This window comes from Abramis brama, assembly GCF_963993115.1.
Source record: "Abramis brama genome assembly, chromosome: 24".
Lineage (NCBI taxonomy): Eukaryota > Metazoa > Chordata > Actinopteri > Cypriniformes > Leuciscidae > Abramis > Abramis brama.
Genome location: NC_139986.1, coordinates 23,441,498 through 23,466,161, shown reverse-complemented (window position 1 = coordinate 23,466,161; position 24,664 = coordinate 23,441,498). Strand labels below are relative to the sequence as shown.

At 37.6% G+C, this 24,664-nt stretch overlaps 2 protein-coding genes across 3 annotated transcripts in view; both read left to right on the top strand.

The window, feature by feature from the left end:
* The window catches only part of rsu1 (Ras suppressor protein 1), a 32,197-nt gene extending 18,156 nt beyond the window's left edge, over positions 1-14,041 (top strand). For both annotated transcript variants that reach the window (XM_084102843.1, XM_084102844.1), the window contains exon 9: positions 13,005-14,041. In XM_084102843.1, coding sequence (XP_083958969.1) covers positions 13,005-13,107 — 103 coding nt within the window. In that variant the 3' untranslated portion in view covers positions 13,108-14,041. The remainder of the gene's footprint in view (positions 1-13,004) is intronic.
* Positions 14,042-14,495: 454 nt separating this feature from the next.
* c1ql3a (complement component 1, q subcomponent-like 3a) lies at positions 14,496-22,239 on the top strand. Its single transcript, XM_084102845.1, has 4 exons — positions 14,496-15,873; positions 16,001-16,128; positions 18,195-19,367; positions 20,895-22,239. Exons 3-4 carry the CDS (start codon positions 18,783-18,785, stop codon positions 21,072-21,074), a joined length of 765 nt encoding a protein of 254 aa, XP_083958971.1. The 5' UTR covers positions 14,496-15,873; positions 16,001-16,128; positions 18,195-18,782; the 3' UTR covers positions 21,075-22,239.
* Positions 22,240-24,664: the final 2,425 nt, after the last annotated feature.

Here is a 24,664-nt window from a genome sequence, read left to right as displayed (position 1 = left end):
GAATTTTGTCATGATTTGTTTATTGACGTCCTGAGCACAAATATCTTTTCTAGGTTCTGGACTAGGTTATGAGGATTTTGACACAGAATGAAAGTGCACAAACATTAAGATGCTGTGTGTTTGTTTATGTGCCTGGCTTGCGAATGTTCTCGAGAGAGAGAGAGACAAGTAGGTTGTCTCACATTAGACAAGTGTTAACGGTGTGTGATTCTTAGTAGGTGTGTGTCCACGGTTCAACAGTTTCATTCTCACCTGCCTAGATGTCCTTCAGCTTAGAAATCACAATACTCACACCTCTGTCCCTCTCTTCGCCATTCCTCACCTCATCCAGTTTTCACTCCTGATGGACATTTTCTCATTTAAGATCACTGATCCAGCGTTTCGAAATACCAGGATGTTGAAACAGCAGAAGACAGACACATCCAGGCTTCTTTCATTTTTAATTGGCAGGGGCGTAACAATTTACCCTGGCATGCTCCATCTATTTAAGTGGGTGCGCACAATATATCTATCCCATTTGGCCAATATTAATGTTTTTTTTGTTCAGTATGTATCAACCAGTATAGTACATTAGTATTGTATTTTAATCTAATATGTAATATCAGAGAACCATTGAAACCAACATTTGGCATTGGCTCATTGGCGGGCTCAATGCTAAGAATTTTTTTTAGGTTCAAAATTATACTTGGCCTGCAAAAATATTCACTTTTTTATTGTAAATAAATAAATAAAATAATAGAATAATATATAAAATAAAGTGGAAGACAAGACATTGTAATTTCTAAAAACTATATTCAGAATGTAAATGTAAATATTGGCTTATCTTAGAGATGTGCCCGAAGCCGAATACTATTTTGGAAATGACGCATTCTACGGAGACCCTAAAGGGACACGGGGATGTGAAAAAATATGATATGAGAGGAAAAAATACATTTCAATGCTTTTGAGTTCTATATAGTTGGGTAATTATATTGCATCAGGGAGCTGCTATCAATATGCAGGTTATTGAAATCGCTTTTTCACTTTCCATTTCCAATTCGCGATCACGCATGCTCTGTGCAAGTGTGCATAGGGAGCGGCGGTACTGACCACACTTTTTACAAGATAAGATATTTGTCAATGAAGCACCAAATTCGTCCTGTCAGTCATCTGTCCTCACTATCTTCACGTGATAAGTGAAATCTGATGTAATGTAACCAGCCACTGCAGCAAGCCTAACCATGTCCATTTAGGGCCTCCATAAAATGTGTTATTCATTTTCTGCGCCTTTCCGAATTCGGAATTAGGCTTTGGACACATCCCTAGTGTGTATATATATAAATGTGTGTGTGTGTGTGTGTATATAATAATACCAAAATTTGCTGTGCTTTTTGGCAAATCAGGTATACCTACTGAACAAATCAGGTAGAACTAGTGGGCAAACGTCACCACACTTAATTTAATATTCATGAGTCAAGCTCATTTGCTAAGCCCGATTTTTCTTCCCAGATCCACCCCTGGTTTTAGGATATTATTTTATAGTTTTGTTGTAAGCGATGTTCCATTTGATGGCCGTTAAGATCATGAGTCATGTTGCTTCTTGAGTGCTGACGTTTTGTCGAATATTCTAGTCATTTATCTTGAATTTACGCAGATGTCTGGAATTAAAACTGTTGACAATGAGTCCTAACCCTCCTCTCGTTTCATGCTCTTCTGTCAGTAGGTTTGGTCGTAGCATAAACCGCGAGTGGAGGAGGAGGAGGGGGGTAACCTGTCATGCATATTTCATGGGGCGGCTTGTTAACCTGACAGAAGGATCTTATATCTGACTGACAGCATTGGGGAGACTCTTCGTGCTCATAATGCATTAACATATTGTAAAGCCGTCTTCCCGCCATCTTTTATTCATCGCTAACTCTAAACGCTTGTTGACCGCGGTACAACCGCCACAGCTCTCTTCACAGCTGTCCAGGGCTGACTGAAAAACCAACCGCAATTAACTTCCCAGCGGCACAGACCCTGACATGCACACATATAGGAAGTCCCGCATCTTTCTGCTCGTGGACCAGTGGTGTGAGTCAGCGGGAAGGAAAGGTCGCAGATCAGGAATTGTTGCATGTGATAAAAAGACACAGAAACGCCTCATTCTGAGACAGATTGGGTCAAAAGCCACATTTTCAGTGTTTGACTGTGATTTTAATTTTCTTTAATATGATTTGTTATATTCATTCATTTTCTCTGACTGAAATAGCATATCATTTTATTATATAATGCAATATAATGGCATATTTTAGTCAACAATAATAACATTTTAGTTGTTGGTCATTTCCAAAATGAATTGTAACAGACAAAAGATTTGTCAACATAAACAAAATGAAACAAAACCACTAGAAAACTTTGAGCATTGTGCTGAAGTATTAGCATTTTGACACTGACTAGCACTTAAATCCATTCACTTAATTGTTTTCACAAATCTAAGCTGTAATATAATGTTTTTATTGTGTATATACCTGCCTCGTATAACTTTTTACTATTATTTATACACAAACAGCATGTTTTTTATGTTTTCAGATCAATTTTGCTATAGATTTATATTTATATAACAGTTTTAATATTTCCAGTACTTCAAATTCAACTTATTTTATGTCAGTTAGTGGCCAAGGCAAAAAAAAAATCTAATTTTCATTTAGCTTATTCGTTTCTCATCTAATATTTTCTTTTCTTTTTATTTAGATTTAAAAAAAAAAAGTTTTAGTTAATGATAACAACTGATCTAAATGGGCTATGTCTGTGAGCTAATGAAAGTGTTTGTTATTGGTGGTGTCAGCGCTTTTGGCTCTATAATAACTTGCATAGCCTTGGGAGACAATCATTGGCTATGACCGTGCATGCGCCATCTTGAGACCATCCCAACAAACTGATTATGTGAATCAATTATTTAAACGTTTTTCTTCTAAAAACATTGTTAGTGCATTAATATCTTGCAGTTATTTTATCATCATATTTTTGCTTTAATCAATTGTTTTATTGATGATTAAAATAAAAATAAACTTCAGTCAGCTGACTTTTCATCAGTAATTTTATTGATGAGATTAACTCTGCTGAAAGCGCTGATAATTTACTCCGAGTACAAACAGAGAACATGACAGCATAGTGCCAGTAATGTGATGTAGAAGATCAGTTTGCATAACAGGATTAAAGATGATATCAATACTGATATACTCTCGAGATGGACTGATTATGAGGGTTACGGTCTGTACAAACCATGAAGCCACTTGATTTTCTATTACAGTGACTTTTTTTCATTTGTTTTTGTGCAAAGCTGTTGATAGGGACTGCGCTTAAAAATATATCTTATGAAGACGTAAGGAATTTGTCAATTGTGTGTGTGAATAGTGACCCATATGAGACACCGCAAGTGCCTTACAATTGCTTTGTGTGAGAAACAGACCAACATTTAAGCCATTAATCACCGAAATGCTTCCTGGCCGTCTCAAATCTCAATCGCAGTTAGTTTGAATATGGAAGAAAGCTCAATTGGGAGTTCTGAACACTAATGCAATGAGTTTCTGTAAGTTAAATCCACTGTGCATGTTTCCACAGACAGACTCTTTCCTTTCCATATTTTCTCTAATTATATTCATGCATTGCTGCTTCGACTGAGCCCTGCTGCAAAAGAACTGACACCAGCTTTCCCATAATGCCCCTGCAGTTTAAAGAGGAAAAGAGTCAGCGTGGACTTTTTCTCTGCGTGTTGTGTTTGTGAGTCCAAAATGACAAGTGAAACTGGGCTCATATGTGGATCTCTATGAAAAAGTTTCCTTTAGATGAAACAGACGAGGTGTGTTGCTGTTTGGTATTATCTTCTGAATCTCTGTGTTTGTTTGATTGTGTCATCAACATGAGCTCTAGCAGCACTTGTTTCCCTATAGATGGATCACGTCTAGCTATTAGATAGATATACGGCCGCTACTGGATATTGAGTTGTGCATGCTCATTTCTCCTATTTTTACATTTAGATTACTATTGCCAGTGATTTTCCTCCATATCCTCTCTTTCTGTCCTGTCCTCCCTACATCCTTAAAAGTACATTTTCTCGCACAAATTTCAATGACTATAATCTCTCATAACCCTGCTCTTCAGCTGCAGAAGTGTTGGAGGAGAGTAGTTAACTAAATGTAGAAAAACTAGCTACCAGCGGAGCTAAATGGTAGATTAAACTCTTGCCGTATCCGGTCGGCAAAACAGCAAAAACACCCTTCTTGCTAAGGAACGATTTGAGAGCCGTCTTCTGTTCCTCTTCTAGATAAAAAGCCAAGTCTAACTCGTTCATTGTAGCAGCCAAAGCCGTTTCAAACAACTGGTGTTCATCCATAGCCATCTTGCAATGTTTACTAAAGACTTCGACGTCACAGCGCTGTCGTCGTCTGTTTAGCTCGCCTCTGGCCCGCCTATATCAGATAACCCGATGTGATTGGTGCAGCTCGGTTACAAGGGCATATTTAATGAGCATCATTACTCGACGCCAGAGTAAACTCGCTGAGCAAATTCAATTTGTGCTCTCACAAGAACTCTGGATTTCCAGGGTAGTTTATTTATGTAATTAAACCAAGAAACACCTGATTGATTGTAGTGAATCGGTTTGTTCATTTAAATAATTGGAAAGTAGATTTTTTTTTTATTTTTTTTTTATTTTTTTGTGAATCAGTTTATTTGAATGGTTTATGTAAATGGTTTGGAAAGACTAGTTCGTTTTAGTAAATCTGTTCGTTAGTGCGGTTTATGTTAATGAATTTAAAAAGCTGTCTTGTTTCGGAAAATTGGCTTGTTCAATTGGTTTATAAATGAATCAGAAAATTTGATTCATTGCAGTAAATATCAACATTGTAAAATTTCAGTTTCTAAAACTGGTGTGTCCATCATGCACTGGGGCATGCATAATTAATAAGGTTGCATTTTTCACTGTTTTCCAGCTGTATTTCCACTGTTTTATCATTGAGTTTGTTGTTAGGTTTAGTAACTTGCTGTTTTGTGACATCTGGAGTTACTTTTCTACTCAAAATGACACATTCATACTCAAAAATTATCCAACGAATGTTAGTGTTATTGTGTACCAAGTATTGACATCTCTTTGTTCGGGTGGGTACCACATTAATTCTATTATGTAGATATGTTGTATACACAAAAAAAAATTTTTAAGATATATTTTTTTTTTTTTTTTTTTTTTTTTTAGATTTACGCAATTTAATTAATAGTAAAATTCCATCAAATTGAACTGAATAATCCTTACGTATTTTTATTGAATAATTGAATAATTCTTAAGAATTTATTCAATTAAAATACAAAGTATTATTCAATTTTTTTAATGGAATTTTTTTTTTTTTTGGAGTGTACACAACATCTACTTATTTACTTGAAATAAGTATTGCAAAGTAAACTTCAACTAAGTAGAAAATTACTCAACAAACTTTAACTGGCCAAGTTAGTTACTTATTTTCTTTAATAAGTTAATTTGAATTAATTCCATATGTAACATTTACTTAATTTTTCTTTTGCAAATTTTTCCATGCAAAGTATTTTTTTTTCAGTGCACAGTGAAGCTAATTTGATCCTCCTGATACGCTTTAATTGGGATGCCTACTAGAAACCAACAGTCCTGTGACTAACTGAAGAGATTAGTTCAGTCTGAATGTGTGTGTTGCGCATAGTCTATATTTGTGTTCTTCATCTCTTGGTTCTGGAGGTTTTAAAGGTTGAGAGCAGCTCCATCACTCCTCATTAGTTTGAACTCAGACAGGAACTCCTGCTAGAGTTTATCAATAAAAGGCCACGTTAACATCCCAAACTCAGCACAACCTTTCTGTTTACTCTCCAGACAGAGTGTGCTGGGTAACTCAACCGAACAATAAATGTTTCATAAAACATTCATCTTGTAGATGATCTAATGTAGCATGACTGTACGTATACAAACCGGGTATGAAGGGGTGGTGAAGCCTGCTGTGATTGGCTGTCTCATGTCCTGTGCAGTAATGGGGTCGCTCGGTCCTGCGGATCTTGTTGATAATGGGGGCGTCAGGGGAGAGATCAGTTATGAGCCGCTCGTTCGCCATCCGTCTTCATTATTGTCATTTACTCTCATTTACCTAGTGCATGGATTTCCGTTGGTCCTGTCAGCGCGGATAGTGTTTTATACTGAGATGAGTCTAGTGATTGTGTATTTGTGCTGAAAGAGGTTTAGCTGTTCTTAGCAAGAAATGTGTGTGCCCATGATGTGCTTCCTCATCCTTCTTTTTCTCTTTCTCTCTCTACATCTTTTAAAAGTACTTTTTCTTGAACACCTTTCACACTTATCTCCCATAACCCTGCTCTTTAGTTGCAGAGTATCAGTGTTGGAGAGTAAGTAAATACATTTAGCTTAAAGGAATCTGAAAGTGAGTAGATCGGGACAGTTTGTTAATTAAATTAATCAGAAAGTCTGATTTGCTTTAGTGTATTGTTTTGTTTGAACTGATAACGTACATGAATCAGAAAAGTCTGATCAATTTTAGCAAATTGGTTCATTTGAGATTTAGTTCTGCATTGCTTTTATACTAAAATGTACAACAAATGTACCAGAAGCCTACGATCGGTCAACGAACGATGTCTCGTGGTTCCATCACAGAAAGCCACAAAATCACTTTCCAGAACATTCTCATTCACGGTTCCATGCTGGTGGAATGCTCTTCCCACCCTCATCCGGAATGCAGAATCCCTGACAACATTCAAAAGACAGCTGAAAACCCATCTCTTCCGAGAGCACTTAACCTTTTCCTTTAATCCTCCCTTATCGGGCTTATGCTACTCTGAATAATGCCTGAACTTCGTATTTTGAGCACTTCTTGCGTTGTTTTTTGCCTCTTCACGATGACTCGCTTAATTTAGTCCTAATTTGTAAGTCGCTTTGGACAAAAGTGTCTGCTAAATGACTAAATGTAAACGTAAATGTAAAATTGTACTTAAATCATAGATCATTTAAATGTATATTTATTGTATTTTATTGTAATATATAAATTATATATGCAAGTATGCATAATATAAGTGTATTATCTAGTGTGTGTGTGAATTTTTTGTATATAATATGTATAAATTATAATATATCTTAAATGCATACATGCAATATATACACATATATACACACACACACACACACACACATACATACATTCATACATTAACAGTCAGTCAGGGCTAATGACCTTACAAGTTTGATTAAACCAGCAAAATATGAGGAAAATGATTTTTGAATAATTTAAATATGAGGGAAATAAAACTAAAACTGGTTAAGTTTATTTGGCAAAAAAGGCAAACTACAGCTACTGGTTTTATTGTACTATGCAAAAGAAAAAAGGATAGGAAAACTAAAAGCATACATTCTCTCTCTTTTTTTTTTTTTTTTGCATGCGTCATATAATTTTTTTTTGTATTACAGCCTGGCCTAAAAGTATGTCCACACAATTTGCCATGTTCCATTGTGTTATCACAAATTTTAAAAAAAGCTGCAGGCGTGGCATTTTACAGCTCGGGTTCAAGCTATTTCAGTTTAGGCCCTGTTTGCCACTGCTGTTTTGTAATCTTTGAGTTTGAGGCTTGTTTACCTGATCTCATTCTCTAATCTCAGATCTCGTGTAATGCAATGGCAGCTGGAACGTCATTTACAAATTACCTCCAACCTCAGTGACTGATCAATGATCCACAAGTCAGCCACACATTTATCATTAATTCATTCCCCCTCACCTCTGACACACCTGAACATGCTTTGGAAGCCACTCTGTGAAAAACACAGTCTCTGACACACACACACACACACTTATGACCGGCCACCCTGACTGTGTTAGACACGCTTGACTGTAACTGAGAATAATTATCCTATGTGGAACTGGAACACTCGCAGGAAAAAGACTGCGTCTGGGAGCAGCTTCTGTAGATTTTGCTGTCCCGGTCCACTTTTAATTGGCTGTAAATGATGAGGAAAGCAGATAAATGGGGGAATAAATCTGTATGTTTACTCTGTAGCCGCTCAGCACTGCAATGCTGCTGTGGTAACATGTTTTCTTACACCAGGGCCAGATTTTCCCATCCTTACCGGACTACAGTTATGCTGTTATACGAAGATATAAAGAGTGAAATCAGAGCTTTATATGACAGTTTCCCTTTTAAAGATGCAGTTGCAACATTAGCTTTGCATTTATCAGGCAAAATATTTGTTCTCTCTCCAGCTGATGCAACACGCTACAATACTCCTATCATTCCCCCCTCTCTTTTTTTAATCTGATACAAATATGTAATTATTGTCACAAATAAAAAGATTTTAATTGGTTTTAGATGCTGAGGACTACTGGAAAGTTCAATTATATGTTCGTTTGAATTGTTCATTTTGAATCAGTGCTCAAAAGTGTTTAGAGATCATTGCATTTTTTCTATTTTTATTTAATTTTTGGCATAAAATAATTTGTTTAATTGATTATGGCATACATAATGTACAGCTGGTCGTTTTCACGAAATGATTCGACTGACACAATGATTAAAAAAGAATCAAATGCATAGTGGACCGTTCATTATGAAAATTATTACATGGTACTTTCCAGATTTAAAAAAATTCCTTTAAAAAAAAGTATGCTATGTAAATCCGAAACGAGACAAACCAGTAAAGATATGTAAGAAATCAGTTGCCTTGGTCAGTTAAAAAGTTTAGTGGACAAAGTACAAAATCGACTGCAGAATGAGTCCAGAGAAATGTTTTATCATGTGGTTTATCACTATGTTTTTGATTTAGTCCATATAGATTACATTTATGTTGTCAGCCATCTCACATGTTGACAGTAGAGTCATTTTTAAATGCTTTGGTAATCAGTTTGACCAGTTCATTCAAAATAATGATTTGTGAATCAGACATCAGTCATTTAAAAAGGCTTTGAGACGAGTAGTTGACATTAGATTTTGGTTGTTGGACAGGATTCGGATGCAGTCTTTGGTCAGTTGATGACAGCATTATGAAGCCTTCATGGGTTGATCTTTAGACATTGTGTTAGATGTGGTGGGAGTTCCTCTCAGCAGAGGGTCCGTCAAGCCTGCGGGACACTGACAGAGAGAGAACGGCTTTCAGATTCAGATCACACACCCCTGCATATCAGCCTCCTGTAAAACAGCCCAATTTAGCCCTGACACCAACGCAAACATCTACGTGCATCTGTCAACACTGATTCCTTCAGTCAGCTCCAAAACGTCTCGCAGTCTGCGCACACACACACACACACACACACACACACGCAACTTTCTTTCTTACATGGACGTATGAGCTCACTAACATGCTCTCGGCTTCTGCCTGTGCGATCACATCAAGGGAATCAAGCATGAACCCTTTTAAAGTCACCTGATCTGACTTTAAATTACCTTGTCATTTGGTTCTGATAGTTACAAATGTTTCATTTAAAATACTTCATTAAATACTCAATTAAAATACATTTTAAATATGTTTACATTGGAGACTGGGCAACATGTTTAATGCACAGTGAGACATTGAACTCAGTCACCGCAAGTTTAATCAATTAAAATAGCAAAAAGAACAAAAATACGTAAAAATACATGTAGCGCCATTGCACTCGGGCGGCCCGAGTTCGAGTCCCGGCTCGTGGACCTTTCCCGATCCCATCCCCCGTCTCTCTCCCACCTCGCTTCCTGTCCACTCTATACTGCCCTGTCACAATAAAAATAAAAAGCCAAAAAAAAATAAAAAATACATATAAAATGCATCTATTTCTGTTTTTTCATCTACATATTTTGAATGTAGATTTGTTTGTTTATGGAAGCCCATAATCCTTCAGTCTGTTAGTTATTTTACTAGGACATGTTAGTGATTGATTTGTTTTTTCTTTTCTTTTTATTAGTTTTTCTTTTATATTTATTGTATTTTGTATTATATTTTTTAATTTTATATTTATTGTAATTTTTTATTTTACTTTTATTTTATTATTTTATATTTGTTTTTTAATTATTTTTTTTAAATATATTTTACTTAATCTTTATATTTTTTATTTTATTTTTTATTTTTCACTGAATAGATTCCATGCCATTAGCAATATAGTGACATCATTATATGACAACAGATGAAAATTAGACATCTTGGCTAAATATAGCACATTTGCATCAGTGGGATATGTTAATTTATGTGTATTGTCCCTATTAAACAATCTGGAAGGTTAATATTGTTGTCTTTTTATTTTTTGGCAGTGGCCTGTTTCACTTTTTCCTGTAAGTTGAAACCTCTTGGCTTCACATTCCCTGTATCTTGATCATCAAACACTGAATTAAACATATGAAGAGACGTGCTTTACAAACCAGCACATGCACACACTTTACAGCCTGTGCTAATTTCCGTGTGTGTGTTCTTGTACAGTGTATATATGGTTTATGAGGACACGTGAACTTCCTGTTGCTTAAAAAACACATTAAACAGTTAAAAAAATGGCAAAAGTTTTGATTGGTAGGTTTATATATAGGTTTAGTATAAAGGGACAGAATATACAGCAGTATAAAAACCATTATGCCTATGGAGAGTCCCCTTAAACCACATATACAAGTGTGTGTGTGTGTTTGTACATTATGTGTGTTTATACAAAGATAGCAATATCTGAAATCCTTGTCCTTGTTGGGAAACTTTTTGGTCCTCATGAGGAAAACGGTTTATAAATCATACTAAGGGGTGTTTTTTGAAAATGTAAAAATGCAGAAAGTTTTCTGTGATGGGTAGGGGGATAAAATATACAGTTTGTACTGTATAAATATCATTAAGTCTCTATTGAAAGTCCCCATAAAACATGAAAACACAGCATGTGTGTTTTTCCATTGGATGTGTGAGATATAAAGCTGTATTGGAGGTCTCTGATATTCTGGAACTCTGAGGGTCCGTAGGGGTTTGAGTAGCGCCTCCCTGCTGGGCTCTTGCCTCTGCGCCTGGCTGGGCAGAACGGGAACCTCCTGGTCCCAAGGGAAGAACCTCAGACAGGACTCTGCAGTCGGACAGGCAGCTTGGAGCTTAAGAGAGATACAAAGAGACCGAATGAACAAGAGAGACTGACTTGTTGATGAGAGGAGTGCTCACTGACAAGTCACAACTATAGAAGACAAAAACAGATCATGTACATACATAGTGGGGGATAAAAAGGTTTTAATTTTGCAAACCTGCTTTGCTGTGTTCTCGGATTGTGGTGTACTGGTTGAAGAATTGAGTTTGTAGGTTGTATGTTCAAAGTTGGTAAAGAGCATTCACCGAAAAAATATTTCACCTAAAAATACAAATTCTGTAATTTACTGAATCTTGTGTCATTTCTTTCTTCTAGTAGTGCAGAATGTCCTGGTTGCCTTATTTTGTAATGCGAGTAATTGAGGAAGGAGGTCACTGAGCTCCAAAAATGACCAAAAACACCATAAAAATTGTTTATACAACTTCTGCATACGTCTATACGTTCAATTCCAAGTCTTCTGACGTCATATGATAGCTTTGTGTTGCGAAAAGAAAAACATTTTTGTTGCTGATGATGACCCTCAGTCGTAGCTCAGATGTATTGTGCCAGGTTTCACGTCAATGTAGTTTGGTCATCACAACCACACTGGCATTCTTGTCCCTTCAAATATGGTTCATCAAGACGCTCAGTTTGACATTAAAGAATAAATATGTAAACGTTGTTGTCTTTGTCATTGATATCCAAGCTATTATTTCCAGTTCTCCTTACTTCAGGGGTCTGTCCTCAGTATATGGTTAATATAAGTATACTGTAGCTCACTTTGCATAAAAAACTGCTGAATGACTGCTTACAGTAAGAATATTTAGCGATTTCCTCTTGCAATGTGATTAAAATTGCTCAAACGCTGGGCTGAGAACGTCTGCTCTCTCTCCGCTCGGGCCATGTGTGGTCCTTCGTAAATATTTGATATGAACTTTAGTCATGAATCTGAGCTGCCGCTTGACATTTCACTGCACTGCAATTAGAATTCAAACTCATATAGTATTCTTAATTACACTTGGGAATGTCATAGTCATGGTCCCGATATGCTTGGTGTGGAGCCGCCAGCCCTGCAATCACCAGCCACTATGTCAACATCCAATCAGGAGAAGTATTAATGAGGTAACGGAAGCAGTGGAACTGCTGTAAAGACTTTATCACTTTCAATAGATAGCTTAAAATCAAGCAGCTTTACCGTATTAAACATGAAAAAGGTGTCAGTGTCTCGTTTCATCAGAAGTACAACTTCATTTCACAAGTACAACTAGTACTTGTTTGACTTTAGCCTGATAAATTGTGTGTGTGTGTGTGTGTGAGAGAGAGAGATTTTAGAAAAAGAAGCAAAATTTATGATGCCATTGTTGTTTTGTCGCTCTTTCTCCATTCAAGTTGATAGGAGCTTTACTAGTTTGCCTTAAACGTCCTGGTGGCGTCACCAAGATGACAGCTACATAAATTGGCGTTCCAAATCGGTTTCTCAGGATGTTGCCTATGTAGGCGATGTAGAGCAAAGCAGCTCAGCAGGTTTTGGTACAGAGCTAATGAATCCTGCCTCTGTAAAAACAAAACAAAAAAACATTGTCGCTCATTCACTTCAAGTCTGTTTTTTTACTCTCTCTTTCTCTTTGTCTTCTCCCTGGTATCACTGAACCCAGCCTTTGAGTGCTTCTGAAATAGAGAGGGACCACTGGACTGGAAATTGCTCTCCGTACATGTCCTCCTCTCTCTCTCTGCTCTGTGTGTAGGGTGGTTGCGGATAATTGTCTCTCTGTGCCATACACAGCTGTAGCCGAGGGGTGTTGGACAGCACAGAGAGTTCAGTGTCCCAGTGGGGGACCCGTCAGTGTGTTGGACTCAATTAATCCTCTTTCCGCTGGTTAACACTAAAAATATAACTCCTCTTCCTCGCTACTCTGTATTCAAGCCTTTTGCAGAACCTATGAGCGAAACAGGTGTGATCACACAATGTCTGTTTGTGTTTTGCAGTCTTTACGGGCGACACATGCAGGCCAACCCCGAGGCGCCCAAAAAGAACGCAGACAAATCAAAGAAGATCAGCCGCAAGCCGCTGGCGGCCAAGAACAAGTGAAGAAGAGCTGATCCGAACATCCGAGATGAACCTCACTGCATGTGCCTTGTTCATTTGATATTTATTCATAAAGTATGTTTTTTATTGCTTCAGTATTACCTTAATCATGTAATCTCCAAACGGCCAATCATTTCTTCCACGTTTAAGAAGTGTCCTTCTCGTCCAATGCCACTTTTTGCCTTCAAAGTGCCACTTCTGTCAATTCAGACCTGCGCTGGGTGCTAATCCGATTTCTGAACACGTGTCTGTTGCGTCTCTTGAGAGGCGGCAGGAGTGTTGTCCTAGTCAACCATCCAGATGAGGGGAGCAGTGAATTTTGGGAGGTGGTGACGAGTGTTTTGTAACCGAAGAGGGATTTAGCAGGAGTTTGGGGGTCTTAGTGGAGTCTGAGCAGGATTGTGTCGGGTCTCCGGCGGGACACCGCCGACTGCTTTCTCTGCCTCTTAATGACAGATATGAATGGCTGCAAACGGGAGTTTCAGATGGTACACAGCAGATACCAGACACAAACACCCCAGTGGCCATTTGAGAGGGTCAACAAGATATCGTGACAAACCACAGATGGTGTTCTTTGAAGCGGTTGGCCATTGTTTCTTACTGTGTATTCAAGTTAACATGACGGTGCAACTTTTTACAGAACTATATAGTAGCGTTTGTAAAGAACCAGTTTGGGGTTAATCATTCAACAATAATTGTCATTTCTGCTGTCATCGTTCACTACAGATTGCGCACGCTAACATCATGTAAGCTTGGCTGAATTTAAGTTTTACTTTTTTACGGATGTGTTATTGTTTGTTTTAAAAAAGGTCACAAGCTGTTTCATTGCAATCACGTTTAAAGTTGTAATATTTTCATATCTTTTATCATGAGCACACTGATCAGTGTGCTATGTACTGAATTTTTGACATTGAAATAAAGTCATCATCTTGTTGGACGATTCAGTTTTTCTGTCAGCAGTCAGACAGATCACAAGATCATAAAACCTTCTAAAAGTTTTTGATAAAAGTCTCTTCTGCTCACCAAGGTTGCATTTATTTGATCTGAATTATAGTAAAAACAATAATATTGAGAACAATTATTTAAAATGACTTTTTATTTTAATATATTTTAAAATATTATTCATGTAACTAATAACTCCATTACTCCAGTCTTCAGTGTCACGTGATCCTTTAGAAATCATTAATATGCTGATTTGCTGTTCAGGAAACATTTCTTATAATCAATGTTGAAAAATATAATATTATATTTTCAAAGTCTTTTGTCACTTTTAATTTATTGCATCCTTGCTGAATAAAAGTATTAATTTCTCTGAAAATAAAAATCTTACTGACCCCAAACTGTTATGACAAAATAATGTTAAACTAAGTTTGTACTATAAAGACTACTCCTTCATGTAACAAGAAATTGTGTAAATTGTTTGTTTTGAATTGAATCTGACAGTTTACGTAAGAATAGATTTACAACTTGCACAGAAAATTGTGCAACTGAGTAAATAGACACAAGAATACACATGTTGAATAAGCTTATTTTTACATGCAAATCATCAATTGGGTTTTACTTTTGTGAGCTAATTTAAGTTTTTATCTGTTATGTTGACACTGTATCTTACTATGCTTCAAAAAGCCCATTGGTCAAAAAAGGTCCATTGTCTACCCTATAGAGTGCAACAGTTGGGTTTTGGAAGTAAAAAAAACTCCATTCAATTTCTCCAGGGAAAATTATTTTTAACAATAAATTATAAACAATTAAAGTGTAAGCTACGAGGTTGTTAATGGGTGGTATTTGCTCCTTTTGAAGCCGTCAGTATGTATTATAATAACTCATTTTTTTAAATCATCGTTTAACAGCTGATTTTGTGCTGAAACTACATTACCCATGATGCTGTACAGAAAATTACACCAATCAGAGAGTCGAATCAAGCAAAACACGCAAAAGATCTTGTTATCGATTGACGTAATCGAGTCGGTTTCCCTACACTCTCAAAATACTTAAATAAACTTAACATATACGTATATATTTATAATCAACATTTTTAAATGAGTAGTTTTATATTCCTCCATCTTTTTAATTCGATTGAGCTGTTCGCAATGCTTCATGGGATTGTAGTTCTTTCTATCACTAAAGCCGTTAAGTACACAGTCTTGTACCTTTATCTTTTTATCTGATTTTCAAACACTTTTTTGCTTCAAATCAAGCTTTGTAATGTTGTGATTGTAGCTGATTGGCTAAAAATGCTTTAACCATGACTTTTTTTTGTTTGTTTTGTTTTTGGAAATCCCTGTGGGAGAAATGAATGGAAAAAAATACTTCCGGAACCAGCGCCGCAGAAAAAGCACTAGTGGGCAGGCACTAATGCATTCGATTGTCAATAGTGTAGCAATGAATGAAGCACAGCTCACACAGTCACTTTCTTATTTTCACAGTCACAAACTACGCAACTTTCTATTGGTCAATGCAGCAAATTCAAGAAACCAATTTGAACCTGTTGTGAAATCTGCTTGGGGAAATCTTTCGCCCTCATGCTAAATATGGGATTACATAGATTTCTATTGAAATGACTGGATTTCGAAGATGAAAATTTGCCGAACAAAGGTAAATGTGACCACACCTTTAGATTGTGCATACGTTTTTGTTAGCATGGCCATTTAATCTCCTACTGGTAGATGTTGTAACTTCACTATCTGAACCTTGAAAGCATCTTTCTTCTTTGACGCCCGTTCCAGGAAAGTCCTGCACCAACCATTGAGATGAGACAGCTTTCTCCAGGTATTCTAGATCTCAGTTTTGTTGCCTCTATAAATCAGAACCATGCATTTGCTATGTTGGTAATTTTCACAATCATAAGTGCTTGAAAAATAAGTTAAAGTTCTGAAGCAGAATACTTTATTTGCAGGGTGTGATCTGAAATGGCTGCAGAGGATCATCACATCTAAAAATGGTTTTCCCATTGGAGACCCTGTCATGGTCCAGGCCACCTCCATGACAGGAGATCAGGGGTAAAGGAGCTGACCTTTCAGTGCTGTGAGTCAGATGATGTTGATGGACTGTGCGCGTAGAAGGTCCATGATAGCCGTGTGGGATTTCCTGTCTCTCTTTGCTAATTTTCTGCTCACATTATTATTATTACCCCGTCCAGACGCCGTGTGTGCATCGCCCTGTCCTCCTCGTTCACACTCTCTGTTCTCTCGAACGCTCTCAGCAGGCACATCTGTCCAGCGCACCTTCGCCCAATACACTTTCCTCTTGCGCTCAGCAGGAACATCTGTCAATGGCAAAGACCACACCGCGTACCGAACCTCTTCGACTCTGAATTCTTCATCCACTTCCGAAAGTTTTCTTTGCATTTCAAACTGATGAGTCTTGGAGAGAGGTGTGGTTTTGAAAAGTTTTCCACAAACTGTTGGACATTCATTATGGCCTGAAGTCTTCAGGCGATCAATCTCTTGCTCCGCGGAGAAACGGTTCTTTAGATCCCGACCCGAGCTTGTCCCATCCTTCTGCCAGTGTCGATAGGAAGTGGGATGTTGAAGTTTAAAAATGAGTCCGAATGGCGATGAATCACCAAGCACGCGGCACGGCCGACAATTACTCACTGACCTTTCAGAGAAATCCTTGAATGTCTTTTTCCCTTGCTTGAGTTACAGACTTGTAGCGATTTTGTTTGGCTTGATTAGTTTTTTGTTTGTTTAGTTTGTTTTATCACCCTGTTTAAAATGATTTCTCGAGGCGTACTCTCTATGCAGCTCATACGCTGAAGGGCATTACGGCCCTCGCTAACCGAGGTCATTGATTTTTGCCACTTGATTTATGGGGCGAGGGAAACTCCTCTGGAGAGCAGGTCTCATGCCGGCGTCGTCGGAGACGCTGTTGAACCTAGACTTTCATCAAGCGGCCAGGGTAAGCAGTATGGATGGTGGTCCATTGTGTTGTCCGAAGATAATTGGGTGCGTTGAAGACCTCACTGAGTCAAAACTCAGAACAATACAGCAGATCCAGTGCCAATGCCACTGCTGTAGAGGCAACCAGTCCGTCTAACCAATAATCCTGCAAAACAGAGGCCACTAGCCTGTTGAATTCAAGAGAAGCGTTCAGTAGCACACAGTCGTGCAACTGCAAGGTGGTCGATTCCCAGATTGGAGGTAAATGAATGATTTGTTCTTGCATCCGGTAGTGGCAGTGCATCACTGGCAGGTCTATACTATTGGCATACGTGTCGTTTTGTGGTTTGCGCCGTTACCTTCAAAGCTCATTCTCAGGGATACGTGAATAAACATTTCCAATAGCTTCATTTTTCACTGTGCAGTGACCTAGAACATCAGCTTGACTAAAAAGGAGACTGTACGAATGCAGAAGTTTGGGTTGTGCATCCAAAAGTTAAAGAAACACATTTCAAGTGATGCAAACATACAATTCTAAAAGCATTGATTGTTTTCTCCATGGTGGTTATCTGTCCAAACTTTCCATCCAAATTTTCATCTTTTGACATAAAACATGCATATACAGTATATGTGTATATATACACCGGTACACTGCCAATTTATATATATATATATACATAATTTATATTTACAGATAATAATTTAATTATTATATATTTGAATTATACTCTTCATTGATTACAATTTCTATTACCCAAAACAATTTTTAATATTTTTATGTTACATTTTTATTGTTTAAATACTGTTATTATGATTATAATATTGTATTTATTTGAATATATGTATATATAACATTTCTGGCTTGATATTGCTGAAATCATAGTTTGTAATAGAATTAATAGCTTTTTTAAACTTTAGAAAGTATATCATATTTTAAAAAAAAAGTTATTTATCTTAATTGTTGGTTTAAATTAAGTAACCTGGTTGCCTTAAAATTTTGAGTTCATTGAAATAAAAAAATTTAGTTAATACAAAGGAGATCAGTTTAATCAACAGAAACTCGAAATATTATGTTATCTGAACCACATTAATTATCTAAGCTGATTTGACCAAAGAAAAAAGTAGAGTGTGACAACATGCCCCGCTATATTTCAATTGTGTTTAACAGTCTAGACTTTTTTTAATGTTTCTGTCTGTCTGTCTGTGTAGGTGTTTGATGTCTGTGATTTTGCGTTTTGGTGTGTTATAAGCCAGCGCTGGATCTCTCCCTCCCTCTTTTCTCTCGTGTCCTGCGCTGCGCTCACACTCACGCAGAGCGTCTCAGTTCTCCACATTTTCATGACATCCACCTTTATCCAGCTCATCCCGTCTTTTGTGCACTGAGGAAAGACTTTAAAAGCGAGGAAAGGATACCGGGGTGTGTTCCAGGATCTCGGGCAGCTTTTCTCGTGCATCAGTGGAGTTTTTCTTTGCGCCTCCACATGTGGAGAGACGCTGACGGTGATGCGCTTCTGGAGAGATGCTGATGCTGAAGCAGGGCTGTGAGTGAGCCAACATCAGCAGAAAAGAAGTTAAGTGAGAGAAGAGGACAAGAAGAAAAAAAAAAAAAAAGGAGAGAGGCTGTTGGGGCCCACGCCAAAAGTTCACTAACAAAACCAATCGGGACTTTTTTTCTCATCTAGTGGTGCCTCACCAACCTTCAAAATTTCGCCCAAAAGCAGACAGGAGGATCGGCCGGTGCTGACGAGACTCGTCAGCAGGAAGCGGCTGATCGCGGCTGGGGTGCTTGGTGTGGTCATGGTCCTGGTGCTGGTGATCCTGATCCCGGTTTTGGTGAGCTCTGCCGGGACATCCGCCGCGCACTACGAGATGCTCGGCACCTGCAGGATGGTTTGCGATCCTTATGGTACTAAATCCCCGACCAGCACGGTCTCAGCAGAAACAGTCCGGGACAGCAACCTTATGCAGTCTTTACCAACTTTTATACAAGGTCCGAAAGGTGAACCGGGACGCCCGGGAAAAGCGGGGCCGAGGGGCCCTCCCGGTGAACCCGGACCCCCTGGACCTCCCGGAGACATGGGGCAACCGGGACGACCTGGATTACCCGGGCAGCCGGGACCAAATATGGCCACCGGTGCCATCAGCGCGGCCACCTACAGCACCGTGCCCAAAATCGCCTTTTATGCAGGGCTAAAAAAGCAGCACGAGGGCTACGAGCTGCTGAAGTTTGACGACGTGGTCACGAATCTCGGGAATCATTACGACCCCACCACGGGAAAATTCACCTGCTCCATACCGGGAATATACTTCTTTACCTACCATGTGCTCATGCGAGGAGGAGACGGAACCAGCATGTGGGCTGATCTGTGTAAGAACAACCAGGTGAGCGCGCGCGCGCACACAAACAAACACGCGCACAACTTAAGACTAAAATATGACATTATGACATTAAATATGACATTATATCAAATATGACACAATATTCAAAGACATCTTTCTTTCTTTCTTTCTTGTATTGATTCATCTATTAACGTAAAAGTTTGTTTCCATCCTCAGAAAATCACACTTGAAAATTTTCTGTTCAGCTCCAAATGAAGGGTTCTTTTAGCTTTACAAAAATCGCAGACCTTCTGAAAAATAATTCGGTATTCTCATGATTATGTAGATAATTTCTGACCTATGGATAAAATCATTTTCCAAAGGGTCTGTTTAAATATACATGGGGTAAAATTATCAGACCATCAATCCATGAACAGTAATGAATTATTACTTTAAAGTTATTAATGACTATTGTTTGTATAATTATTAATTATTATTATTAATATGTCAAGATTTAATACTAATACAAATAATAATAATACATTTTTAATAGTAGTCGTATTATCATTGTTATTATCTTATTAAACAACTTCACTACAACTGTTTTCATGTCACATTATGGTTTTCTGATTGGAGAAATGCATTTTAAAACAATGCCCCCCCCCCCCCCACACACACACAACATTTAGAAAAAAGAAACAGAAAAAATTAATCAGCATCTTTATTTCAATAAAATAGTATCAAACTTGAGTTCATGTAGGAATTAAGATTGGGTTTTCATGTTAAGATAGGGTTTTCATGTTTCACGCTTAAAAAATAATATTGTGTTGAACAGTTTCACAAGGTGAAAATTAATGACTGGAATGTATTCACACCTAAGTTAAAAACTTAAATAAAATGTGTTAATAGATGCAACAGCTTGAGTGAGTCAAAGCAAGTTTACATGCATCATGTAATTTTTGCTCACATAACAACATGCAATATATCACAATATATTTACTGAAACCCAATAAATAATTGTCATATTTTCACATACTTAAAAGAATGGCATGCTTGGTTATTTATTATATATATATATATATATATATATATAGATAGATATATATATATATATATATATATATATATATATATATATTGCACATAGTAAATATGTAATATGTAATAATATGCAATACAATTACATAATATGCAAATATGTAATTTACATATCACAATAAAATGCAAAAGTTACATGCCAGCCACTGTTTTAAGTCCTGGTGTATCTTAAAGAAACAATTAGGCACTTTTCATTAATACCAAAGGTTTGTGGGTGTGGCCAATATGATAATATTTACATATACATATGTATATATATATATAGGCCAATGTGTTATACATTTAATATGAACGTATTTATACAATTGTCACCATAATGTGATTTACTAAACACTCAGACCTTGCCCAATCCTATTTTTGCTGGGTCTCATGAGGTCTATAAAGACTTGAGACCTAATATACAGTATACGCATGGAAAGCCTGTATATCATATGCAATTTTTTTGCATCTGACAGCTGAAACGTTGCACTAAATGTTCCTTTCCTCCCGCAGGTACGTGCCAGTGCCATCGCCCAGGACGCAGATCAAAACTACGACTACGCCAGCAACAGCGCCGTTCTTCACCTGGAGCCCGGAGACGAAGTCTACATCAAACTAGACGGGGGAAAAGCCCATGGGGGGAACAACAACAAGTACAGCACCTTCTCTGGGTTTATTATATACGCCGATTAGGACATACGCACCTACTCCAGACGGTCTATCCTGTCCCCCTCTGCTATTCCTCCTCCTCTTCTTCTTCTTCTTCTTTTTTTTTTTAGCATATTTTTCCTTTGGGCCCGGGGCAAGCAGACAGACCTGCTCAAACACCCCTCATCATTAGTCTGTAGATGTGGGTTTGAAGGCAGAACTCTTTGCCCTGCAATCCAAAAATCAAGAACCAAAAAGAAAAAGAAAAAAAAAAGCCCGGAGAAAGAAGCACTTCATCACAGGGGAAAGATGTACGGAGGAGAAGAAGCTTTCCGAGGAGAAGGAGGTTACTGTGTGTCTTTCTATGTCTGTGGCCATCAAAGAAGCCTGTGAGATGTTTTATAATATGTAACCTGACATAATCAGCTATATGTGCAATAACGTGAACTACGATATTTGTTATTCCAGTTCCATCTCGGTAATACCTGACTAGTCAGATGCCTTGAGTTTTGAATCATGAAGCATTAACCCAAATGTTATCATCATCCATTAGATATCCAGTGTAACCTGACCAAAACTGATCCTCTTGTGTTCCTCTTGCATAATACATATCTGCTAAAAGACTGCAGATATTTGTTCCCTGACTGTTTGTGAGTGCTAATTATGAATTAGGGACATACAACAAAACAATATACATTGGTGGTAATGGCTTGCAGTGAAATAATATTCCAGTTAAAGCTTTCAGCGATTTAATTTTAGTCTGCAGTGTCAGGGTGTCAAAAGCCTGTTTTTTTGGGGTTTTTTTGGTATGTAATGTTAGACGGCATCTTTTTTTGCACACAGACGTATTAGACAGAGAAGGAATATGTTTCTTGTGATATTTAGAGCACTATGCAGAGTATGGGTGTTAATATGTAAATGTGTATCTATCTTCAGAGATTTCCAGAATGTGATTAATAATATTGCATCTTATTTTCAGTGTAAATATGGAAATGGATCTCTTTTTCTTTTTTTTGGTTTCAATATGAAAGAGCATCAGGTGACCGTTATGTATATGCGTCACTCTTATCTCCAGGTTGGGATGGCAGGGAATGTGTGTGATGAATTATTATCCGAGGATTATTTTTCTTTTCCTGTCCTGCTGCTGTAATTCTCATTCACGTCTACAACCCCTCAAACACATTTTCCATTAAATGGAAATTTGATCGGATATGTGCGTTTTCCTTATTTTATCTATCAATGAATCACTTTCAGTTTGGTGCGTCCAAAATGACGTACTGTCTGAGTAGGTACTAATTTGAATTTGAATTTAATTCAGGACCGTTAAAAAAGTACATTCTATATAGTATGAATGTGTGTAGTATAAATATAATCAGGACGTACTACATCTGCCATGTTGTCACTGTCATGTGACCTACCAGCGCCAGTTGCATCGCTTCACTGCCACTCATAAATCCTTTCCAATGGCCTCATGGGATAGTAAAGTGACCATCGAATGGCATCCAGGGACTTTTTGCCTATAAAAAGTGATCAGTTGACTTAACTTAAAAAATTTAGTTAAGTCAACTGATCACTTTTGGACATACTACTCTTTTTTTCACCTATAGTAGGAACGTATTTGATTTTGGACACAGCTTATTTTCTCTTATGTAATCATTTAGGCCTGTTGTTATGGTTTTGGCCCTCAGCTTGTGGTGTGTTCATTGATACACAACTCATTTTACTTCTGTAATGTAACGTACAGTGTATTTCTGAATCAGGAAAAAATTTGGAAAGGGATTTCATCCAATGGGAACTGAATGGAAGAGTCGGTGGCCTAGGTTTGAAATGACATGGAATGAATCATTTGTAATTAGACAAAAAACTATTAAAGGTGGTATCAGCGATTTCAGGCCCAAACATAAATGTTCACATTCATCTAATCTTACCTAACAATCCGCTAGCTGCCCGCCCCATAAGCATGCCGTCAAAAAACCGCGTCTCTGTAGGCAGCCTAGGTTCTGCACACAAAAACAGTTGTTTTCACCCGTTTAGCCAAACACTCAAAACCAAAATAAATAGTGTTCCAACCAATCACCGACAGGGGAGGGTGTTGTGAGGTTTTGCGCTCGTGCACGGCTGCCTATGACGGCTGCACACAAAAAACTTGCAACACCCGCCCCTGTCGGTGATTGGTTGGAACACTATTTATTTTGGTTTTGAGTGTTTGGCTAAACGGGTGAAAACAACTGTTTTTGTGTGCAGATCTCAGAGCCTAGGCTGCCTACAGAGACGCGTTTTTTTGACGGCATGCTTATGGGGTGGGCAGCTAGCGGATCGTTAGGTAAGATTAGATGAATGTGAACATTTATGTTTGGGCCTGAAATCGCTGATACCACCTTTAAGCATTAAAAAATTAAAATAGACTCAATTTTAATTTCATGGGCAATTTCAATGAAATAAAGGCTATTTATTGGAGTCATGGTTCCATGAATAATCTTTAACATCCATGGAACCTTTCAAGGTTCTTATATATTACCAGGGTTCCTACAGTATATGGTCTTTTAGGAAACTTTCAGTGAACGGTTCTTAAAAGGAACCATTTTTTTCTTAAAGTGAAGAGCATTTTAATATTATAAAGAATTTTCCACTATAAAAACCTTTTGTGCAATGGAAAAAAATCCAAGGATGTGAAAGGTTCTTCGTGGAACAATAAAGAACTTTATTTTAAGAGTTGAAAATGTTCTTCACGCTAAGAAAAAATTGTTTTTTTTAGAACATTGAAAGGTTCCAAAAACTTGGTTTTTCTATGGCATCATGGAAACCCCCTTTTGGAATCTGTATTTTTAGGAGTGGAAAGTTTTATAGTAGGACTGATTGAATCTGATTGGTGGTGGTTGAGGAGATTCCCCCTTCTATGTAAAGCGCTTTGAGTGCAGAGAAAAGCGCTATATAAATGTAAGGAATTATTATTATTATTATTATTAATCTTCAAATGGCATTTGAGTGTGGGGTGAATGTCTTATAAACAGTTCCTGTAGGTAGTAAATGTTTTTACCTTCTATCACACTCAAATGGAAGATGTTTGTTTCTCAGAGTGCAGTGAGTCCGGCAGGTTGTTTGGGCTTTATAGGGTCCTTCCTCTGTCTCAGATTAAAATGTAGACAGTGGACGGTGAAGGTCAGATGGAGGACTCGCTCACACACTCCAGATGGAGGTCTGGCCTCTACAGCTGTGACTGAACCAAAATGAATCACTTTTAGTCTTTTAATAATGTCAAACAGATCCTCAGTAATAGAGATGGATATTTGGTGCAGTGTACGTACCACTTTCTCAAAGTTGACATAAAACAATTGCATGCATTTCCCTTCATGCATTAAGTTTTATTCTATGGGAAATGTGTGTGTGACTGTGACCGGGCCAATCAGCAAGAGGTCAAACAGGAGTCAACTCTCTGTGTAAAACATTCACGAACCATAAATATTCCTGGCATAAAGACAGCCTTTTATAATGAGCTCACACTCTTTCTTCCTCTCGTTATTTCGCTTTCCTTTTTCCTTTTTATTCACTCCAAAATCAAAATAAAATAAAAAAACTATTAATGGTCTGATATATACACCTCATTGTCTTGTGCAAAAACAAAAAAAAGTACATTT

What these genes read in the sequence shown, in the direction of transcription:
- c1ql3a (XM_084102845.1), top strand. Translation starts at nt 18,783, where the DNA reads ATGGTCCTGGTGCTGGTGATCCTGATCCCGGTTTTGGTGAGCTCTGCC. An exon ending in ATCTGTGTAAGAACAACCAG is followed by an intron (nt 19,368 to 20,894) that starts GTGAGCGCGCGC and finishes TTCCTCCCGCAG; the next exon opens with GTACGTGCCAGTGCCATCGC.